Source organism: Hemicordylus capensis, chromosome 7 (assembly GCF_027244095.1).
Source record: "Hemicordylus capensis ecotype Gifberg chromosome 7, rHemCap1.1.pri, whole genome shotgun sequence".
Lineage (NCBI taxonomy): Eukaryota > Metazoa > Chordata > Lepidosauria > Squamata > Cordylidae > Hemicordylus > Hemicordylus capensis.
In genome coordinates, this window is record NC_069663.1 from 7,587,418 (window position 1) to 7,608,971 (window position 21,554).

General features: G+C 49.7%; 1 protein-coding gene across 4 annotated transcripts in view; it reads left to right on the forward strand.

The window, feature by feature from the left end:
- Positions 1 to 656: 656 nt before the first annotated feature.
- The window catches only part of CAP1 (cyclase associated actin cytoskeleton regulatory protein 1), a 37,427-nt gene continuing 16,529 nt past the window's right edge, over positions 657 to 21,554 (forward strand). The window contains exons 1-4 of one of the 4 annotated variants that reach the window (XM_053267545.1): positions 731 to 785; positions 1,401 to 1,478; positions 17,831 to 17,949; positions 20,822 to 20,922. In XM_053267545.1, the coding sequence (XP_053123520.1) occupies positions 17,841 to 17,949; positions 20,822 to 20,922 (210 nt within the window). In that variant the 5' untranslated portion in view covers positions 731 to 785; positions 1,401 to 1,478; positions 17,831 to 17,840. Of the gene's footprint in view, positions 786 to 1,400; positions 1,479 to 17,827; positions 17,950 to 20,821; positions 20,923 to 21,554 lie in introns of all 4 variants that reach the window. The other 3 variants (XM_053267546.1, XM_053267543.1, XM_053267544.1) reach the window with 3 other exon arrangements.

Sequence of the window (21,554 nt, forward strand, 5' to 3'; positions counted from 1 at the left end):
TCAGTGTTTTCTTTTAAGTGTGGTTTTATTACATTTCGTATCATTTGTGCAAGCAATAAATCACAGGCAACTCTCAGACCACAAAGAGTTTGCAGGTAGGACTACCATACAGAAAAGGTCTCCTGTAACTTTGAAGAGATGCACAGCTGGTTGCCATGCAGAGGAAAGAAAAGCTGCACCTGCTGAAATTCCCCCTTCTGTGCATCTCTTCAAGGCACAGCACGCCTGTCCTTTTCCCCACAAGGCAACCCTACCTGCTGAGGACACACACAGAGAGCTTTTTTCTAGCAGGGCTCCGTCCTTTAACCCTTGGCCCGACAGGCAGACATTCTGCAGGTCAAGCCCCGCATTCCCCACGCCCTGGAAGGCTTGCTACACCGGCTGAATTTCTGTCCCATCTCTACCACGAAGCCCTATCTGGCGGGAGAACCACCAGGGGACAGGCGTGGCTTCCCGCAGCATCACTTGGGCTCCCCCGACCTTACTTGTCCATCACCACCCAGGCCCCGCCCACCTCAGACCACGCCCCTTTCGTTTAGGCCCTCCCGCGGCTCGGCCAATCGCCAGCCTCCTCCCTTCTCCCCACCCGAGGGGGGAGGGGGCGTGGCTGCCTCTCCCCTCCCCCCCCTCCCTCCCCCCCCAGCGCGCCCTTCGGCGCTCTCTCTATTTCAAGCGCGCGTATTTCCGGCGAGGCCCGGAAGTGGCGCGGGGCGGGTTGCTGGGCGTCTCCAGGCGGAAGTGGAGCAGCCGGGCTCGGGCAGCAGAGGCGAGCTGGGCAGAGGCAGGTGAGTGAGTGGCCCTGCGTGGGGGCGGGGGCGAGCCACATCCTGGGCGACTGCGCGGGGCGGAGGCCGCTGGGGCTCGCGGGGCAGCCCTCAGTCTGTCTGGGTTTGGCGTTGCCCAGGTTTGGCTGAGGTATGTGGGGCGAGGGTGGGGGGTGGGGAACAGGAGAGGGGCCTGGAGTGGCCACCCCAGTCGTGCTCCGCTGCTGCTGCCGCCACCACCTCCGCCAACTCAGGAGAGCGCCCGGGGTTGGTGCGTCCTCCTCTGGGTCCTGTGGAGGAGGAAAGCCCTGATCTTTCAGGGCGGCGGGGCACGCTGCCCCCATGGCTCGCCAGCCCCATTGCAAGGAAGCCCCCCCCCCCCCTCCCCGCGCGGTCCAGCTCCCTGCCGTGATCATGATCCCCGGGGCTTGCTGGCTGCGAGGAAGGCGAGGCTGTTCACGGAGGGGCGCTGCGCGCGAACTGCGGTGTCAGGCGAGGAGAATGGCGAAGCAAGCTTGCGAGTTCTGCAGGGCGCTTCTTCAGGGCGCCTTTGGTGTCGTGGGAGACCAAGCAGGGCTTCTTGGCTTCGCGGCGGCGGCAGCGGTGTGAAATGTTTGTTTTTTCAAAAAAAAACAGGACTCTTAGGAATCCAAGAACTCGGTGATTCCCTATGCTTTCAAACAGGACTGTGCACAATAACGTGGAAAGAAAGAGGTGATTCGCTTTGCACAAGGCTTTCTCTGAAATGGTGGCTTTGGCTTCTAGGAATTAGAAATGCTTTTACAGCATGCACCCTGCTCGACTTTGGAACCTAAGGAGCAGCCACCAGTACTGGCAAATTTCTTGCCAAGTATTCTCTCCCCGCCCTTCTAGGTGGTTGAATCCATGGATGCTCCAGTGCAGAGCATCTTATCTCCTTTTACTGAGATTGGAGTAGTAGTACTTGGGCTTCAGTATGAACGATTGGATGGGAGCAGTCGGTCTGCTGCATGAGAAGTACTTTTGATGGGCAGGCAGTATATTAGCCAGAATTTGGTATAGTGCATCAGATGGGGTGGGAAGATGTGTTGACAGGAACATAGGAAGGGCCTTATATCAAGTCAGACTAGTGGTCCATCTGGCTCAGTACTGTCTGCACTGACTGCTAGTGGCTCGCCAAGTCTCTCAGCCCTATCTGGACATGCTAGAGAGGAAACCTGGGACCTTCTCCATGCAAGCATGTTCAGATGCTCTTCCACTGAGTTATGGACCCATCCCCTAAGGGCAGCACTCGCATGTAGTCACTCATCCAAATGGTGGACCCTTCTTAGGGGGTCCAAGGTGGACCCTTCTTAGTGAAGGGGATAAGTCATGCTCCCTACCATAGCTCTCCTTTCTACAGGAGAAGAGAGCTGGTCTTGTGGGAGCAAGCATGACTTGGCCCCTTAGCTAAGCAGGGTCCACCCTCATTGCATTTGAATGGGAGACTACATGTGAGCACTGTAAGGTATTCCCCTGAGGGGATGGAGCCATTCTGGGAAGAACATCTAGGTTCTGAGTCCCCTCCCTGACAGCATTTCCAAGATAGGGCTGAGAGAGATTCCTGCCTGCAACCTTGGAGAAGCCACTGCCAGTCTGTGTAAACAATACTGAGCTAGATAGACCAATGGTCTGGCTCAGTATATGGCAGCTTCCTATGTGAGACCAGTTCTCCACCCCTTGGGTTATGAAAGGCTATCAAAAATGCAATGTCATGTCTGAATTTGAGATAAGGAATCAGAACTTATAGCTGACAGTGTGTTATATAGTCATCTCCTCCCGCCCCACTCCATGAAAGACAGCGGCAGGCAGAAAAGTTTCGCCTTGGGATCTGGGTGCTGTTGACAGCCAAGTCCTTGTCCAGTTATGAACTAAAGAGTTGTGAGTGAGTGATGTGACTAACTAGATGTGAAGACAGCAGGAAGTGGTCATTTTGGAGTGGGTGCCATCTTTTCATGAAAGTGTTTGGAAGCAGGTGCATGCAATGTGCCTGGATGATGGTTGGAATAAACCAATCTTGGTCTAGGAGGAATTTGGGGATTGGATAGGAGACACTTCCTTATCTTGTTGATTCTGGGCAGTTGTGTGTTAATTCCAAACTGATTTGTGTGGGATGTGGGTGTGTCAGTGCATTAGGTGGCTAAGGACAGCTCTCTTATGGTAGCAAGGGATTTCCATGTTATAAACATGTCATGCTTTGCAGAGCATGAATCAGTTTCTAGTGAGGCAGAATCATTAGTACAGGCTTGCCTCATTGCACCCCAGGTTCAACTGATTGATTAGTGTAGAAATCCACTTGTGGAAGTCATCAGTGGCATGAAGGTCATAAAGACAAAAATTAGTCCAACCAGCAGAAGATGAAGGCATGCCCCCCACCCCTGCTGTTCATCCCCTGCAACTGGTATTCAGAGGCATCTCCTGGTCTCGGAAAGACCCTTGTCTGAAACTCTGGAGAGCCACTGGCAGTCAGTGTAGACGGTGCTTAGCTAGATGGACCAATGTTCAGACTCGGTATATGAGACCTATGTTCAGTTATGAAATGAATTGGCTGTAGGTTCTGGATGGACCTAAAGTACTACATTGCACAGAACTAACTTGTGGAATTCACTGCTCAGTATTTGGTGGTGGCCACACACTTGATCTGGCTCTGGAAAGGATTGGACAAAACTATGGAGGATGGATCTTTTGAGCTTTTAGCTATGATAGCTAAATGGTAGCTCCATGGTTGGAGGCAGTGTTGGGGATATGTGCGAATCTGTTGGGAGGCCCTTTTACAGGCCTCGGAACAGGTTCAAACACTGGGTGATTTGAAGGTGGAGAGGATAACTTTGAGGGCAGAGGGCGGTGCACTTACCCCTACCTTCACTTTTTCCCTCTGGCGCTCTGTTAGTAAAGGCTCTATCTGCTAATAAACGGCATGTGCATGTGTATCAGGTACTTGTACTTCTGGCCAAAGAGGGAACGGAGCAACAGGGAGATGTGCTGCCACCTCGACGGAGCTTTTACTTACGGAGCACCAGTGGGGAAAAGCGGAGGGAGGGGTACATGCATTCTCTTCCACTCTTAAAGTTACCCCCCACCTTTGAACTCCCCCTGCCGGGTTCCATGCACATCCCCAGGCAGTATAGCCGAGTACCAAATGCTGGGGACAAACACAAGGACTGTCAGCTTCATACCCCACTGTTGAACTTCCCAAAAGCATGTGACTAATCTCCGTTGGGACCAGAAAGGTAGCCCTTGGGTGGGCCAAGTGAGTCAGCTGTGCTCTATTCCCAATCTCCAGAAGCTGCATGCCTAGAGGTGTATGTTCAGAGTCCTGCATCCCAGCTTCAGCAGAACTCTGGCACTGTCAAATAGAAGTCGCCTTCTCATGGTCCAGGGAAGCTGCACATTTCTGCTGGTCATTCTGCAGCCTTCTAGCACTAGAAATGCTTTGCTTTTCAAGTGCTGTATATATCTCCCTTATTTGGGAACTGTTGAACTAGGACTCTGCTCCGCTTAGCCACCAGTTGCGTGAGGTGCGTGCTTTCAACAGTTAGAATGAACATGTGTGTTTATTTCTGGTGTTTCACTAGACATAACAGGACCAACTAAAAGCCAGCTACTTAACTGCATGAGAAGCAATAACTATTCCCAGGTGCACTTATCTTGCTGAACACACATTAATATAGATAACTTTACTTACAGATGTGCTCCATTAAGCCAGGAAATAGAGGTTTGGGCATGTCCGACAATTTCCTGGATTAATGGTTGGCAGGTAGCAATGATCTTGCTCTCAGTGAAATGCTTTTGGTGTGTCAGTTGCAGGTTCTGTTGTGGAATGGGCCTGCATTCTCTCCTCAGGAGAGCCACTTGGACCAGGGAAATCTGGCCTCAAATATCTGCTGCATCATGAGCTGAGGGCCTGCTTAGTTGCCTACTTTGCCAGGCTTTGGGCTGCCTTGTGGTGAGAAGATGTCACTGTTGGCAAGTTCCATCCCTGGCAAGTGCCTCTGGACAACTCTTTTCAGACTTGGGAGACAGGCTAAGATGACTTTAGACTAGGGCTAGGCTTAGGGAGGAGAGCTGGGGGTCTGTCCTAGTTTGCATGTGGATGGATGGCTACATGTGAACACTGCCTGCCATAAGAGGCTGTCGCTCATTGGATGAGCATCTGCTTGCATGCAGCAGGTCCTGGCAGGGCTGGTAGAGATTCCTGCCTGCAACCTTGGAGAGCTGCTGCCAGTCAGTGTAGACAGTATTGAGCTAGATAGTCTGGCTCAGTATAAGGCAGATTTCTATAGTTCACCTCTTTTGGCAAGCCTATAGATTGCTAGAGTGGCTGAAATACTTGTTAACTTGCTCTCAAGCTGCTTCTAGTTATTTTGTGGTGTGCATGTGTGTGAATTGTGTAAGCCATTGTGAGAGTATGGGGGATATTAATGTAAAGTGAAATGAATATGGAGCAAGGTGACCTGGTGCCTGTTGCTGCCTCTTGGCCTAACCTACCTCGCAAGGTGGTTTGGATGCAATGAGACGCATGTGTGCTGGCCTGAACTCCTTGGAGGAAAGGCAGTGTGCACTTGCTGTGATAAACTCGTGATAAAAGTGCCAGTGTTGAGGATTAACTTGGTCACCCTTGCAGTGGGGCTTCCTGTACTGAAAGTTTTGGGCCCAAACTACTAAGCCTCTTGCTTGAGTCTTCCTGAAATTAACTCCTCTCTTGCTGCTACTCCTTGCTGGAACTTCTTCCCAGAGCAGCTTTCTGGAGCCACCTCATGCTCTTCTTTCAAATTCCTCATCAACCCCCTTTTTTCCATCAAGGGTTTGGCTGTAACACCCTCAAGCCCTGTCCCTAACCAAAATGACACTCTGTGTAACTGAAACGCGGCCCATGTCTCCAAAACTGCTTGCTCTGTTCACCTCCCATTCTTCATGCCCCTCCCTCCCTTCCTCTTTCTGTGTCTCATTGCAAAATGTCAGATTGTAAGCTCCTTGGGGCACGTGCCCCACCACCCTGGTCACTCGTATAAAGCTTTCCCTGGTGTGACGTGAGTCAGACTTACTCATGTGCAAGCCTCATTCAAGTCAATGGCTACACCACGCTGACTCTGGTGTAAATAAGAGCACATGAAGCTGCTGTATCCAGAGTCAAGTCAGTCATCAGTCTAGTTCAATACTGTCTACACACTGACTGGCAGCAGCTCTCTTCCCAGCCCGGCTTTCCAGTTGGCAGTACTGGATATCCAACCTGGGATCTTCTTGCAAGCAGAGCAGGTGCTCTACCTCCAGCCCCAGAGGCACGATGCCTCTTCATGCCAGTTGCAGGGGAGTGGGCCTGCCCTCCCCTCTTGCCTGTGGGCTTCCCAGAGGCATCTGGTGGGCCACTGTGTGAAACAGGATGCTGGACTAGATAGGCCTGCCTGATCCAGCAGGGCTGCTCTTATGTTCTTATGCCCTATGGCCCTTCCTTTTGGGGAACTAGCCCTGTACTCCACTCACCTGGGTCGTTGATCTTCCTCCTCCTCCCTTTTCCGCCTCCTTGTTGTATGGACTCTACACGCATTTGACTTAAAGCTGTGCCTCAGTGTGGGTGACTCATGCAGGGCTGTTCTCTGCACCAAGAAAAGCTGGATCTCGCAGCTTGTTTAAGGTTAGACAAACTTGCCTGCTCTTCCTATTTTGAGTATTTTATTCTGCTACTTTGAGTCGTGGGGGTTAGGGTGAAAATTTATTTTGAATACCCCACCCAAGAAAACTGAATGGCTTATTCAACAATCCTGGCTTTTGAGACTTCACCAGGCTTGCTTTTAAAGCAGGGGTAGGCAACCTTTAGCCACCTTAAGTGGCACAGTTGGGTAGCAGCAATATAGGAAGATGCTGAAAGGCATCACCTCATACTGTGCGGGAGGAGGCAATGGTCAACCCCTCCTGTATTCTACCCAAGACAACCACAGGGCTCTGTGGGTGCCAAGAGTCGACACCAACTCGATCGCACACTTTACCTTTCAATAATTCAAAAATGACCTTGTGCCCAAGAGAATCAGAAGACCTTTCTCAGATTCAAATTTACTATTCAAACGTACTATTTATGGTGATTATTCTATACAATGAATAATGTTTGAAGTTGAAATTTTATGAATTTAAAATTTCTTTTACTTCCCCTTTGCAAGTACATTAATGAATTCTATGACACATACTTCATTCTGTGAACTTTCCTAGAAGAGTAATCTATGCAAAATGACTTTGCTAGGTAAACGATGGGCCACATCTCCTAGTAATCTCTATTTTGCACCTTTCTTTGCTTGGTTTCAAATTGTGTGTGGTCAGTGGATGGCAATCAGATTAATATAATGTTCTTTGAAAAGTGCCTTTTGTTGCACATGCGGAAGGCACAAAAAGTGCCTTTTGTTGCACATGATCTTCAATGATTCCTTTGCCACAGGAGTTGCCTGTGCTGCCCAACAATCTGTCCCCGAGGGTTGTGGGGCCCTCCAGGACATATTTTTAGGAGGTGCAAGCGGAAGTGGCGTTCAATGAAGCTGGTCTGTCTCGCCATCCCTTGTGTGACATAAGAAGCTGCCTTGTGCCAAGAGCTGGTCCATCTAGCTCAGTATCATCTACACTGACTGGCAGCGGCATTCCAAGGTTTCAGGAAGGAGTCTCTTCCAGCCCTGTCTTGAAATGCCAGATATTGAACCTTGGACCTTCTAAATGCAAAGCAGGTGTTCTTCCATTCACCCACGCCCCCATCCCCAACAAAAAGTGCTCCCTTGTAAGCACAACAGTATGGAAGTTAGCTGCTAAATTTTGTGTTCTCAGAGGTGTGTTTTGTAGAATTGGGCCTCTCCTGAGCCACACGGATGGGCCATATACTATGTTTAATAGGCATGCTGGAAAGCAAGCTACAGGTGTAAGCTAACAAGATAAAGGCTTCCTGGGTATCTCATTTAGGGACTGATTACTAACTCTTGTTGCTGGCTGCGGTAGCCATATGGCTTTGATGCTGGGGAGGCAAGTGATCACGTAATGGCATCCTAATGCTATTGAAATGTCATTGCTTCCTTCTGCATATCAGCTTCTTCCTCTTGTTTCCTCCGTGTGACTTCTTGCTGCATTTCTCTGCCAAAGCTGTGATGGGTGGTTTTGGTTACTCTTCCTGGATCAAGGTGCATCTGGCAGCCCTTCAGATCCTTGCTGAAAGAGCATAAAACACCAGTTGCCTGCGAGGGCTGAGCAAGGTCCTTGTGGCACCACACTTAGAATTAATGCTTAGGTTGGAAAAGCAGCGGGCTATGAAGGAGTGTGTTTGTCGAAGCATTTGTGTGTGTGTGTTTGTGTTGAAACGATGGTTTTCTGTTCGTGGTCTAGAACACTTCTGTGCTTCTTTGTGCAACAGTTGTCTGCCGGAAAGATTTAGCAATGCTCTTTGGAAGCTTGTAAGTGTCTTTCTTAAAAGCTGTGCAACAAAAGAAACAGACCCTAACTTGTTTAAACTCTTCAGATCCTCATTCTTGCAGGACGCATTGCTAACCCAAATTAAGATAGTCACCATAAGAAAAGAATTAAGAGCTGAAGCCCTCTGAAAAGCGAGCCTGGTTTTTCAGCCCCTTGCAGTGGATGAGGACTTGAGGGACAAGGTATCCCATATCCATCTACTATGGTGTCCAAGGGTCAAGGTGTCCCTTTGGGTGTCTGAGTAACACTTGTACAAGAGCCCCTTGGCAGTTGTACTGTCTGTGAAGGGGGCCGTCGCTCAGTGAAGGCAGCTTCCTATGTCCCTATAGAGTGAATGGAAGCTTAACTCTCCAAGAAGAAATGGCAGCTGGCTTGGTTATGGGGAGAGAAGCACAAAATATAAAACTGGAGGTCAACTTGATATGTTGAATCACTTGGACCCTGTGCAGACAGAATGCTCAGTTGTAGCTTGTCTTTCCTGAAGTATTGCTTAGATGCTTATGGGCTATTCTCAAACCAGGGTGGAAAATCATATTTTGGAGGGGGCTTTTGGTAACCATGGTTGCACTGAGCAAACCATGGTTAAGGCAGTTGCCCCACCTCCTCTGCTTTCAGGTCTTGCTAATGCAGTATCTCCCTCGAGCGGAGGGAGGCCAGCGGCGGCCTGGGTCCAGCCTGCCGCTGCGGCCCCTAGCCCTGCCCCAGCACCTGATGTCAGATTCTAAGCCCCGCCCCTGTGTCTGATGTCAGGCGGGGTGGGGCTTGCTTGCAGGCAGGGCTATGCGGCCCCATCTGCAAGCAGAGTCCCCTGGCCAGTGCCACGTTCACAGCATGGCCACAGTGGCTCTTCCTGCCTAAAAGGCAGGGAGAGACGCTCCCAGCCCTGCTGCAAACGTGGCACTAGTTTAGCTCGCAAACGGGGCTGTGTAGGCAGGGAGAGCCGCTCTGACTGCGCTGCAAATGCGGCACCGGCCGTGTATTCTGCCTACAAATGGGGCCATGAGGTTTTACTGTATTTACCTGAATCCAAGACAAGGGTCTTTCCCCAAGTTTTTTGATACTGGAAATCGGGGGGTCGTCTTAAATTCAGAGTCCTGTTCCTTTTGAGTAAATGCAGGTATAAGTGTATTTCACTTCTACTTTTTAATGGGGCCGTCTTAAATTCAGAGTCATCTTTTGGGGTCAATACGGGTAACTCATATGATAAAAAACCGAGAGTACATGCAACTCCCAAAACTGAGTGGGCGGCTCCTCCTACCCAGTTCTTGATCACACGAACAGCCTTCCTGTGTTTGGGATCTTAACCAAGGTTGGTGCCACAGTTCTACTGAAGCCTGTGGGAAGCTGCCTGGATACGCAGGCTCGAATGTCTTCGCCTTCCGCTTGAGCTTGCCATTACTAGCAATTAAGCTGAGTGCCGGACCAGTGCCTTGACGCAGAAGGGCAGCCTCTCAGCTTGTCAACAGCTGTAGATTAAGAACTGACTTCAGAGGCGCTCTGTGTGTGGTGAGGGCCCCCTGTCCGGCTACAAGAGGAAACCGAGGGAAATGTGACATCCTAGCCGCAGATGCAGGCTTCCTGATGTTTAGGAACATTTTTTCTTCGCGGCTCACTCCCATGGAGGCCCCACATCCTACCACAGACAGGCCTGCAACAGCTTGTCAGATTCCTCGGGGTTAGAAGCCACTCTGCGTATGTACTTTCAGGTTGCGGGCAATCCCTGTGTCTGAAATGCAATCAGACCATGAAGGGTAATGGGTCCCTAATCCGATCAGACCCATATGGGATGCAGCGGGGCTCAGCCGTGCAGGATAGCACTGTGGTCTGTCAATGTCCTATTAACCAGATATTCATCTGGGAATTCTTCTGTGAAATAGACAGAGAAACTCCCCAGATTCTACAACGCATGTGTAGAAACTTTCCCCCTCTTCAAAGCTTTGATTTCTCATCTTTGCATCCACAATAGCGGTCTCTTGAAACAGCCGAGTACAAAGAGAGAGCTGATTATTACCCTAATCCCACACGCCTCCCGCCCTCCGCACAGTGTGCTTTTATTGAATTATTCTGTGATAGTCACTTCTCAGTGGCCTGCCCTTCGTGCAATGTGGACTAAAACTGAAAGGCGTTCGCCTGTGGTTGTTGGAGTTTGTGTGTGGCGTCATGAATCTTTACTGACATGGAGTGGGCCTGTTATAGTCAGGATGGCTTGCCTCTGGCATTTACTGCGACTACAACTACAAATATGTATATACCATTTCTCAACAAAAGTTCTCAAAGCCGTTGACACAGGAAAATAAACAGATAAAATAAGATGGACCCCTCTCCCAAAGGGCTCACAGTCTGAAAAGAAACATAAGGTAGACACCAGCAACAATGAGGTTGGAGAAGGACAGTTCCTTTTGCCTGCTCAATAGAAGAGAATTGCCACTTTTAAAAAGTGCCTCTCTGCTCAGTTAGCAGGATCACCAGCAACCACTACCAGGGTAACAGCCACTGTTCCCTTTAACCGGGATTCCCAGATGTTGTGGACTACAACTCCCATAACCCCCAGCCAAAGGCCATTGTAGCTGGGCATGCTGGGAATTGGGGAATCCCTGTTACAGGGAGCACTGGTGGCAACCTTTGGCACCCCAGCTGCTGTCAAATGATGGGAGTTACAGTTCAACCATAGCTGGCGTGCCAGAGGTTGTGTCTCCCTGCCATTTACTATTGTTGCCCCTGCATTCTGCCCAGCCTCACAAACAAGTTGACAGGTTCATTTCAATGAAAAGGGTTTTAACTACAGGTTGACTATCCCTTATCCAGACATCCAAAATCCAGACACCACGCTGTAACAAAAACCAAAACCAAAATGCCTCAGCCCACTAGCTCACAGATTCCCAATTCTACTGCTTTTAAACGTGCAGTCAAAACTTTCTTATTTCAGAAGGCTGTTAGTGACAGGGGTTTTGTCTGCAATTCTGTTTTTATTGTGAAGCTTTTTGATGTGTTTGATGTTCTTGCTTTGGCGCTAGAGGGAAAAGGGAAAGCCCCCCCTCCTCCACTCCCTGCTCAGTTTGGTGCCTGCTCTGTTGGCATCTGTTTTGGCGCTCTGGATCTCATGCCCAAGATATCTCATTATGCAAATATTCCAAAATCCGGGAAAATCCAGAACACTTCTGGTCCCAAGCAGTCCAGATAAGGGATACTCAACCTGTACTAAAATTGTTCCTGGCTTATGAAAATCTTACTAGACTGACTGCCCATACATCTCTTTAGTCACTAGGGTAGTCAAAAAAAGAACCCGTTTTGGAAATTGCCTGCAGACAGCCAGGCAGGGAAATGCTTTTTGGCCATGACCCACATATCCAACTGGCTACCAGCAAGCCAGACCCTTCCCAGAGTTCTCTCTAATTTTTTTCATCTCTGTGGAATGAGTTTTGTTCTGGGCAGGCAGTATCAAGGCCTGCATTCAGAATGGGGCTTTCCTGATTCAGTGTGAGCGGGATCTAAAATTAACTGAGCAGACATCAAAAAAACCTGTGAGCGCAGGGACATGCGCATGCCTTTAGAGGGAACACTGGACCCTTCCCTTCCCAGTGGCTACACGGAGTTCTCCCACTTGCCCCTCACAGCAGTCCTGTAAGGTGGGTGATGTGGGGCTGGGGGAGAGAGCACAGTGGTCACAAAGTCATCCGGGGCGCTTCAGGGCTGAGTAGGGATAGGAATCTCAGTCTCCCCAGTCCAAGTTCAGCGCTTATTTGTAACGCATGCGCATAGTGTATGGAGCTGAAGAGCAGCATAACAGCCCACTGCTATGTACACCAGTTGGCTGACTCCTGTAGCCGTCGTCGAGAAGAAGCAGTCTCTTCACATCGGCCAGTGTGCGGCTGTCCTGGAATCGACTGCTATCCAATGTAAGCATTTATATCAGCAAGCTCAAAGCATACAGGAGGGGAACTTTGTATGAATTCCCCAACTGTCCGATGCTATAGTACTCGAGCTGGTCTAGTCTTGCGTTCAAGCAAACTGACTTGGAACTCATTAGCACGGGGTTCTTAAACTTGGGTCCCCAGATAGTGCTCGACTACAACCCCATCTGGAGTAGCTTATGGCTGTGGATGCTAGGCATTGTAGTCAACATCATCTGAGAATCCCTGTTACAGGGAACACTGGTGCCCACCTCAGCTGTTTAACTGGCATGCTTCTAGGATGTAAGAACAGCCCTGCTGGATCAGGCCCACAGCCCATCTAGTCCAGCATCCTGTTTCACACAGTAGCCCACCAGGACTAATAATAAGAAAGTGGCTGTTCTACCACCTCCCCCCCACCTTAAACAAAAGATGTATGGGGTTGTTCCCCTTCTGCAGGGCTGAACCTGCTGGGAGCAAGAGGATTGTTGCTTCTGGAGGTTTTAATTAGGCATCCTGTCTCTGGTAAATATGGGGGGGCAACTCGGAAGAGAGGTGATCTGCTTACTTTCAAGAGGGATTCCCCTTCGTGACAACAACAGAATGTCAGAGGCATGTCCAGTTCTGCTCACAGTCCAGCAGTCCCAAAAAGTAACCTGCCCTCTGCCGTATGAACAAGGAGCATTGGACTGCACCACTTCAGCCTTCCAGCTGTTTTTGGACTACAGTTCCTATCATCCCCAGCTCTAGTAGCTGATAGTCTGGGATTGTGGGAGTTGTAGTCCAGCATCTGCAGGAGGGCTGAAGCTGTGCCTGAAGTTGCATGCAAACTATCACATCTCGATGTGCTGGAGCCCGAGGAGTGGTAGCTTTCGAGCTGCTGTTCATCTTGCTGCAATGTGGAAGTTTGAGAAGAGTTGTCTTGCCACAGAAAGGAAACTGTTCTCTTCCTCTTTGGGGCCAGTGTATGTGGCGAGTGTATGTGGCGAGTGTGAGAGCGCTGCACCAGACACCCTTTTTTAGACTTGAGTTGTCTCCTGCAGGGTCTCCTGGGAGTCTTAAACTCATGAAGTGGTGTATGTTGGAGGTAGGCAGACCTAAGGCTTCTGGGAGCTACTTTTTGGGGGGCGCAAGAGTATTGGGAGCTGGCAGCAGGAAGCAGCAGCTTGGGCAGGTGGGGTCCGTTGCAAAATGGTGGCTCAGGGTTGCAAAATGGCAGCTTGTAAAGAAATCTGCATGGACAGAATAAGGACTTTCTGAATAAGCAATCAAACTCCTTGACTCCCAGGAGAATTTTGCTGCAGGACAGCGGGAAAAGATGCTTTTGTGGGAGAGGAAACTAGAGAAATGAATGGGAGAGAGGGAGAGAAAGCAAACCTAAGCCCTTGAAAAGAGAGCATAGAAGAGCAAAGGAAATGCCGTGGCCCTGCTCCCACTCAGCCAGCTGGCCAGATCTGCAGTACATGAGGCAGCTGCAGTGGTCTGTAGCACTGCGGGGCAGTGGAGAGGGATGAATGATCCTTGGTATTTACTTATTTATTGACAAGGTCTACACCTCTATAGAGGTAGCCACCTAATGGTGCAGCGGGGAAATGACTAGCAAGCAAGAGGTTGCCAGTTTGAATCCCCACTGGTATGTTTCCCAGATTATGGGAAACTCCTATTTCGGGGGGCAGCGGTATAGGAAGGTGTTGAAAGACAACATCTAATACTGTGTGGGAGGAAGCAAAGGTAAACCTCTCCTGCATTCTACCAAAGAAAAACCACAGGGCTCTGTGGGTGCCAGGAGTCGACATCGACTCGACGGCGCACTTTACCTTTAACTTTACACACCTAGAGATGGGAAAGAAGTGATTGCTTTGCAGTGCATTCAGCTTTTCGTGTGTTCTTGTGCTGTCCATCAGACATGCAGTGGCCAAATTTTCAATGGTGGTTTAAAAGCTTTTAAACGTGTAAAAAACAAACGGCTATAAAAAAATTATCACTGTTGTCAGAGGAAAGGAACCTAAAATTGGCAAGAATGTCCTCCAAGGTTACACCATAGAAAGAGTACAACCATTTGTTCATTGTTACCCTAAATTTTTGCTCTGTGCAAAAATGACTGCAATTTCTACCCTCATTGTTAGGGGGTAGGGATAAAGAAGGGGAGGAAACAGACTGAAAGCTGTAAGAGCAACAATGCTGTCACCTGTTCTCCATCTCTGCGGGGGTAGACGTTGCCAAAAACCATTATTGGCATTCATCCCCTGAGACAGTACTGATGGCCAAAACTTATAGGCCTGGCTCATGGACTAAATTGGCTGGAAGGGGAGGGAAGGGAAAGCAAGTCCAAATCTAGGTGGCCAGATTTGGCTTTTAAAAAGCCAAATTCTGGCTTACGGCCCATTTGACCCACGAGTATACCCCTTAGGTTCTGGCAACGAGTATACCCCTTAGGTTCTGCATTTGGACTCCAAATGCAACTTTGGAGAAGCCGCTGCCAGTCTGTGAAGACAATACTGAGCTAGATGGACCAAGGGTCTGACTCAGTATATGGCAGCTTCCTATCTTCCTGTGCCTTGCAGAGCTACTTCAGAAGAGCCCTGGAACTCCCAGTGCCAGTGAGCTTCCTGTGTATGCAACTGGTCTCTCTTCCAGAAGAAAACTTGGCCGCTTACCAGGCTTCTTAAGTGGCAGCTGCTGTCACACGTTGTGCTTGTTTGTGGCTAGCTGCTCTGTGGCCTTGAGCCTCCAAGGGCTGGTTCGTGCTCTCCCACAAGCACAGCAGTACCGCTTCCCTGTAATGCCATCCGACTGCTCTGAGAATGTGCGTGTGAGGGAGCCATGGGGCTGCAGCCAGTTGTGTTATTCCTTCCCACGCAAACATCATGCTCTCTTCCAGCTAGATGATATTTGTGTTGGCAGGGATGGTGGTGCTGGTCGTGCCCACATGGTTCCTTCAGACCGTGCGTCCCTGAAGCTGTGTAGGGTCACGGCAAAGGGCAGGCAGCTCCGTACCATTGCAGGTAAGTATGGCTCAGTCCTAATTGCAGATGCTCTGGATTAAGTTGACAGTTGCGCTTAACTTGCAGGGGGAGAAGAGCTGATCTTGTGGTAGTGAGCATGAATTGTCCCCTTGGCTAAGCAGGCTCTATTTTGGCTTGCATTTGGTTGGGGGACTACATGTGAGTGTGGTAAGATATTTCCTCTTAGGGGTTGGGACCATAGCTCAGTGGAAGAGCATTTGCATGCAGAAGGTCCCAGGTTCACTCCCTGGTAGCATCTCCAGGTAGGGTTGGGAGAGACTGCTGCCTGAAACCCTGGAGAGCCACTGCCAGTCAGTGTAGACAACCCTGAGCTTGATGGACCAGTGGTCGTGACTCGTTAGAAGGCAGCTTCCTATGTTGACAAGTGTCTGGCAAGATTCCCAAGAGGTAAGCACTATCCTCTTGAATGCTGCATAGAGACTGCAGCGCTTCTGTGCAGCTAATCGCATCTGCTAGGAATTCAAGGTGTGCAGATGCCACGTGGTTGAGTGCAGTCTTGTGTTCCTCTTTAGGCCCTGGGCTGCACCCAGTGAGCGGGGCTAAAGCATGCAGTTGCTGGGTTTTGTTTTGCCCTTCCAGGCAATATAAGGGAATTCTGCTCTTGGCCTGGAGCTGTGATTCATGCTCTGACAGCTGTGATTCATTCGGCAAATGACTTCGGAGATTAAAAAAGTAGCTGGCCGGGTGTTCCCTGCATTCCTTTAGTGCCAGTTTATGGGGGCGACTGTGGAACGGGCTCCCACTTAGAAGGCTAATGGCTTGCTTTGTGCTACTCCAAGGGAGGCAAGGAACAAAACTCACATGCTGAAACCTAAATCCGTTCTTCTTTGGCATTCCTTGGGGGGAAAAGGTCCTGTGGAAAAGCATGAACAGGGCCACTATTGTTCCTTATCTTGGGCAGCTGCTTGTCTTGGCACGGGCAGCCTCATTCGACCGCTGCAGTCGCAGGACTGGGTTGCTTAGACGGCAGTGCAGTTGCTTTCAGACAAGTTGGCTTCAGGTAAGCTTGCTGCAGAAATAAGAACAGCTCTGCTGGGTCAGGCCCAAGGCCTATCTAGGCCAGCATCCCGTTTCCAACAGTGGCCCACCAGATGCCTCTAGGAAGCCTGCAAGTGGGAGATGAAGGCATTCCCCTTCTCCTGCTGCTGCTCCCCTCCATCCTTCCTCTAAGCCCGAAGGTAGTGTCTAGCCATCAGGATTCCTAGCCACTGATAGGCCGGTCCTTCATGAAATTGACTAAGCCCTGTCTAAAGCCATCCAAGCTGGTGACCATCACCACATCCCGTGGCACAGATTAATTCTACGCTGCGTGAAAAAGTACTTTCTTTTGTCAGTCCTACATTTCCTGGCAATCCATTTCATCGGATGATGACAATCGCCGACACGCAGCACAAGCAGTTAAGAAAGGACTTGGAGGACAGGTTCTGTGTTACACCGGCATGGTTCTCATACTGCTTTATCTCCCAATTTTGGAAGTCTGGGAGCTTACAGATCTTAAGGCAGAGCATCTTCTGTTGCCTCAACTGCTCCACCGTAGCCCGGTATTGTGACAGAGCTGCCAACCTCTTAACCATGGTTACGAGAGCAGGAGGCGGGTTTGGTTATTCCCTCCTCCATGCTTCCGTGCAAACTTCCCTCTTCTTTGTCATTACTGAAGTTGTGCTGTCGTGTTGGTGTCGACTCCTGGCGTCGTTATTAACAATGGCATAATGTGCCTGCATTGAAGTTAATGTTAACTCTGGATCAGGTGCTGGCTGAAAGCTGCCTTTGGTTTATTGCCAGTGTAGATGTAATGCTACACCATGCTTAACCCTGATAGAGAATTTGCATGTGTGAGGAAGGCAAAGGGAGTCCAAAAACACATAGCCTTGGCCTGGTGCAGATGCAATGCGGTGGGTGGGTGTACGTACATACACACAACTCCTGAGACTACAGGTGTTGGAAAATCTCCTTTGTACAAACAAGACAAGCCAACATAGGGCTTGAAGTTGAAGGGTGGGACTAAAAATCCCAGTGAGAAGTTCTCTTGGTGTGGGGTGGGATGTGTGTACAATTGAATATACTATGCAGTAAAATGTCTGGGAGAAGGCACTAAGAGAGGCACCTACCAGATCCCTGGGAAGTGAATAGTGTCAGGGATGTAACTAAAATTTAACAGCATTGGGTGGGCAAATGTCCTTGGGGCTCCAGAGAGAGAGAGAGCGGGGAGGGCCCGCCCGGCCAGCCCCACTGGTTGAGTGACAACCTGCACTTTGCTCTTCCCCTCACACCTCTCCGAAGGAGGAGACAGGGGCACGGGGACCCACCTTCACTTTTTGTCTCTGTACTCCCTCTAACCTTGCTGCAACCATGCATAATGTTGTATAGGGAGGGGGAGATTAAACCCTTGTGTACTTCGCATGGGTCTGTGGTTACAATGAAGCACCTATGCAAAATAATGACAGCAGGAAAGCTAAACCCAGATTATCTTGGCCTACAATTTGTAGGAATTATTGGATGGTATATGCCAAGCTGGTTCCTGGCAAGGAGTTCTCCCCAAAATGGTGGGTGAGACTCTGTAAACTGTTCTGCTTGCAATCATCCATTCTTTGCTTTAGTCGGAGATTTCTCCCATACTTGGTATAAACTAGTCCTTGAGATGGAATCTGTGTTCATATTGGCTGCATCAGCTTCCTTCTGTGGTCTGATTTAGCAGGTGGTGAGCGATGACCGAACTGCAGACCCTGGTGGAGCGATTGGAGAAGGCTGTCGGTCGCCTGGAGGTGATGTCTTGTCCTGGCAAACATGGCAGTGATGGAGATGGCCCTCCGAAAGGTAAGAGCTCTTGGCTGACTGGCTCTCAGTGGTAGAGTCCTGCCTTGCATGCAGAGGGTCCCAAGTTCATGCCCCGGTCTCCCCAGATAGTGCTAGCAAAGACACCGGCCTGAAATCCCGGAGGGCTCCTGCCAGTCAGCAGTTCTGTGCAGCAGTGACTTGATAGAAAGCAGCTTCCTGTATTCCTTAGGAGCTTCTATAGTTCAGTGGCAGAGCACTTGGTTTGCATGCAGAAGGGCTTTTGGCATCTCCATGTAGGGCTGGGAAAGAACTGTGGGAGGAGAGCTGATCTTGTGGTAGCTCCCATGAATGGTCCCCTGGTTTGCATTTGAATGGGAGCCTACATGTGTGAGCACTGTAAGGTATTCTCCTCAGGGGATGGAGCCACTCAGGGAAGAGCATAGGAAAATAGGAAGCTGCCATATACTGAGTCAGACCTTCAGTCCATCTCTTTCAGTATTGTCTACACAGACTGCCAGCTTCTCCAAGGTAGCAGGCAGGAATCTCTCAGCCCTATCTTGGAGATGCTGCCAGGGAGGGAACTTGGAACCTTCTTGGAACCTTTCTTGGAGATGCTGCCAGGGAGGGAACTTGGAGCCTAGATGCTCTTCCCAGAGCGGCTCCATCCCCTGAGGGGAATATCTTCCAGTGCTCACACTTCTAGTCTCCCTTTCATATGCTACCAGGCTGGACCCTGCTTAGCTCAGTCATGCTTGCTACCACAAGACCAGCTCTTTTTTTGCACAGAGAAGGTCCCAGATTCCCTCCCTGCCATCTCCAAGATAGGACCAAAAGAGGCTCCTGCCTGCAACCTTGGAGAAGCCACTGCCAGTCTGTGCAGACAATACTGAGCTGGATGGACCAATGGTCTGTCTCGGTATATGGCAGCTTCCTATGTTCCTAACTCTGTCTGAGACCCTGAAGAGCTGTGGGAACAGAATGGAGCTAGAAGGACCAGTGTTAAAGCAGCTATGAAATATACTCTCTCTCTTGCACACATATGTAGGCCTAGCTCACTAGCCAGCCATTATTTATGAAGCCCTGCACTTACCTGTGGTGCTTTTCTGGCACATGGGCAGAGGGCTTAGGAGAGACATGGGTCTTCTGTCCTCTGCACTGGGAGATGCAGCTGACAAGAACCAGGGGGGAGTCCTCTTCTACAGTCCAGAAAGGATTCCTGCTGTTTCTTACCTTCTTAAACAAGGGATCTCTGCTTCAGAAATCTGTGTCATGTTGGGTGTCCTGCTCTGCAGATTGCTGTGGTGACTTGCCACTGGCCAAACTGTCAAGTAGATTTGTAGATGTGATATAATGTGTTCATAATCTCATTCATGAGGAATAGTAGAAAGGAAACCACTGGAGTTTGGGCAGTCTAAGTCACTCAACCCTGCTCCTGTGCGGTGTCCGGTAGTCGCTGCCACCACTCTCTGCTTCCAGAGAGAACTCAAATTTGGGTCTGAACCAACCCTTTGGGGGATCCTCTCTGCAGAGCGGAAGCCTGGCTTAATTCACCCCTACGGGTAAGTTTCCCTTTAAGTAGCTCAACCAACTGATCTGTTCGTGGAGAGCTGCAACTCCAGTTTCTCTGAGCAGCACTCCCAAGAGATGAGATCGTTCTCTCTCTAAAAAGGTTACCTTATTAATCTGCATTGGTAGGCCTTACAGAAACTAAGCAAAAGTCATTTCTAACTCCTTAACACATTCTAAAGCAAAACACTTAGATAGCCTGATGAAAAATAGCTGATGGACCCCCTAACAAAGGGACAGTGAGCCCCTTCCACCAATCAGTGGTATGCCATAAGGGCTCCCCAGCCAGTGCAGAAGGCAGATGCCCCAGTGAGTAGAGACACCTGTGGGACGGATACAACAAAGAGTTTTCGATTACCATCTACAGAATAAGTGAGGCCCAAAGTGACAATTTCGCCTGTTCCGGACAGGATTAGGGGACTGGTGAATGGGAAGTCCGGCAGATGCTATGGACGTGATGTTCTCACTTCAAAATGGTGGAAGCGAACTCTCATCCTGCATGTGGTTCCTTGACAAAATAGCTTTAAATTATCTCCCCCCCCCCCCGCCACCTGCTAAATGAGCAAAGAGGCACCTTTTAATAGTGGTGATTCTCTTTATTGAGCAGGGGGGAACAACTGGCCCTATCTGTCCCCAGCACAGCATCACTCCAGTGGCTGTTGCTGGTGGCTATCTTATGTTTCTTTTTTAGATTGTGAGCCCTTTGGAGACAGGGAGCCATTTTATTGATTTATTTATATCTTTGTAAACTGCTTTGGGAACTTGGATTGTAAAGCAGTGTATAAATATCCGTAATGTGGGAGGCCAGCTCATACAGCTGGCTTTATGTACCAGACTGGAGCATAGGAAGCTGCCATATACTGAGTCAGACCCTTGGTCCATCTAGCTCAATATTGTCTACACAGACTGGCAGCGGCTTCTCCAAGGTTGCAGGCAGGAATCTCTCAGCCCTTTCTTGGAGATGCTGCCGGGGAGGGAACTTGGAACCTCAAGTCATGCTTGCTACCACAAGACCAGCTCTCTTCTCGGAGAGACATGGATGGGGGAGTGAACTTCTCTCTTCCCCTAACCTTCAGCCCTGAAGCTTAGGAGCCACTTCTTCATCCCTCTGTTGTCAGCAGAGCTTGCGATGACTGTAGCATTTTTCGTTGGAGCCCTGCTGCTTCCTCTTTTTAAAGCAGAAATTTCATTAGGCGGTAGTGCTGATGGGTTTGGTTCTAATAGATCCAAAGTACCCAGCAAACCTCGGGGAGCAGGAAGGATGCCGTAAGTATGATTTGCAAATTCTTCAGACAGTCCATCTGCTGCCTCTTGGTTTTCATCTGCTCGCTTTCCCCCCCTGCAGGAATCGCTGAGCATGTGCAAGCTTTTGACACGCTCCTGACAGGAACAGTAGCTGAATACATGGCAATAAGCAGAGAAATCGGCGGTGATGTCCAAAAACATGTAAGGTTTGCCTTTGTCCTTTCTGACTTCTGGAGAACATGAGTTTGCAACACTTAATTCTAGACATAGGTGGGTGGATAGTTGCAGCTGGGGATATATGAGCAGTGTGGTGTAGTGGTTAAAGCAGGCCTGCTCAACTTTGGCCCTCCTGCAGTTTTTGGACTACAACTCCCATAATCCCCAGCCACAGTAGCCAATAGCCAGAGATTATGGGAGTTTTAGGCCAACGTCTGCAGGAGGGCTGAAGTTGAGCAGGCCTGGAATAGGACTGGGGAGACCCGAGTTCAATTTTGCATTCCGCTATGAGCTTCACTGGGTGACTGTGGGCCAGTCACTTCTCTCTCACCTTAACCCACCTCACAGGGTTGTTGTGAGGATAAACATAACAATGTGCACTGCTGTGGGCTCCTTGGAGGAAGAGTGGGATATAAATGAACATGCGAAGCCACCTTCTGCGGAGGCAGAGCACTGGTCTAACGGCTCTAAACAGTATCCCCTTACTGGCAGCAGCAGCTCTGTGAAATTGCAGATAGGTCTATCCCAGGAAACAAGAGGATGAAGGCACCACTGAAAAAGCCACAAAAGAGAGGGGATCCTTGGGTGCTTGTTGTAGCTGGGAGTGATGGGAGTTA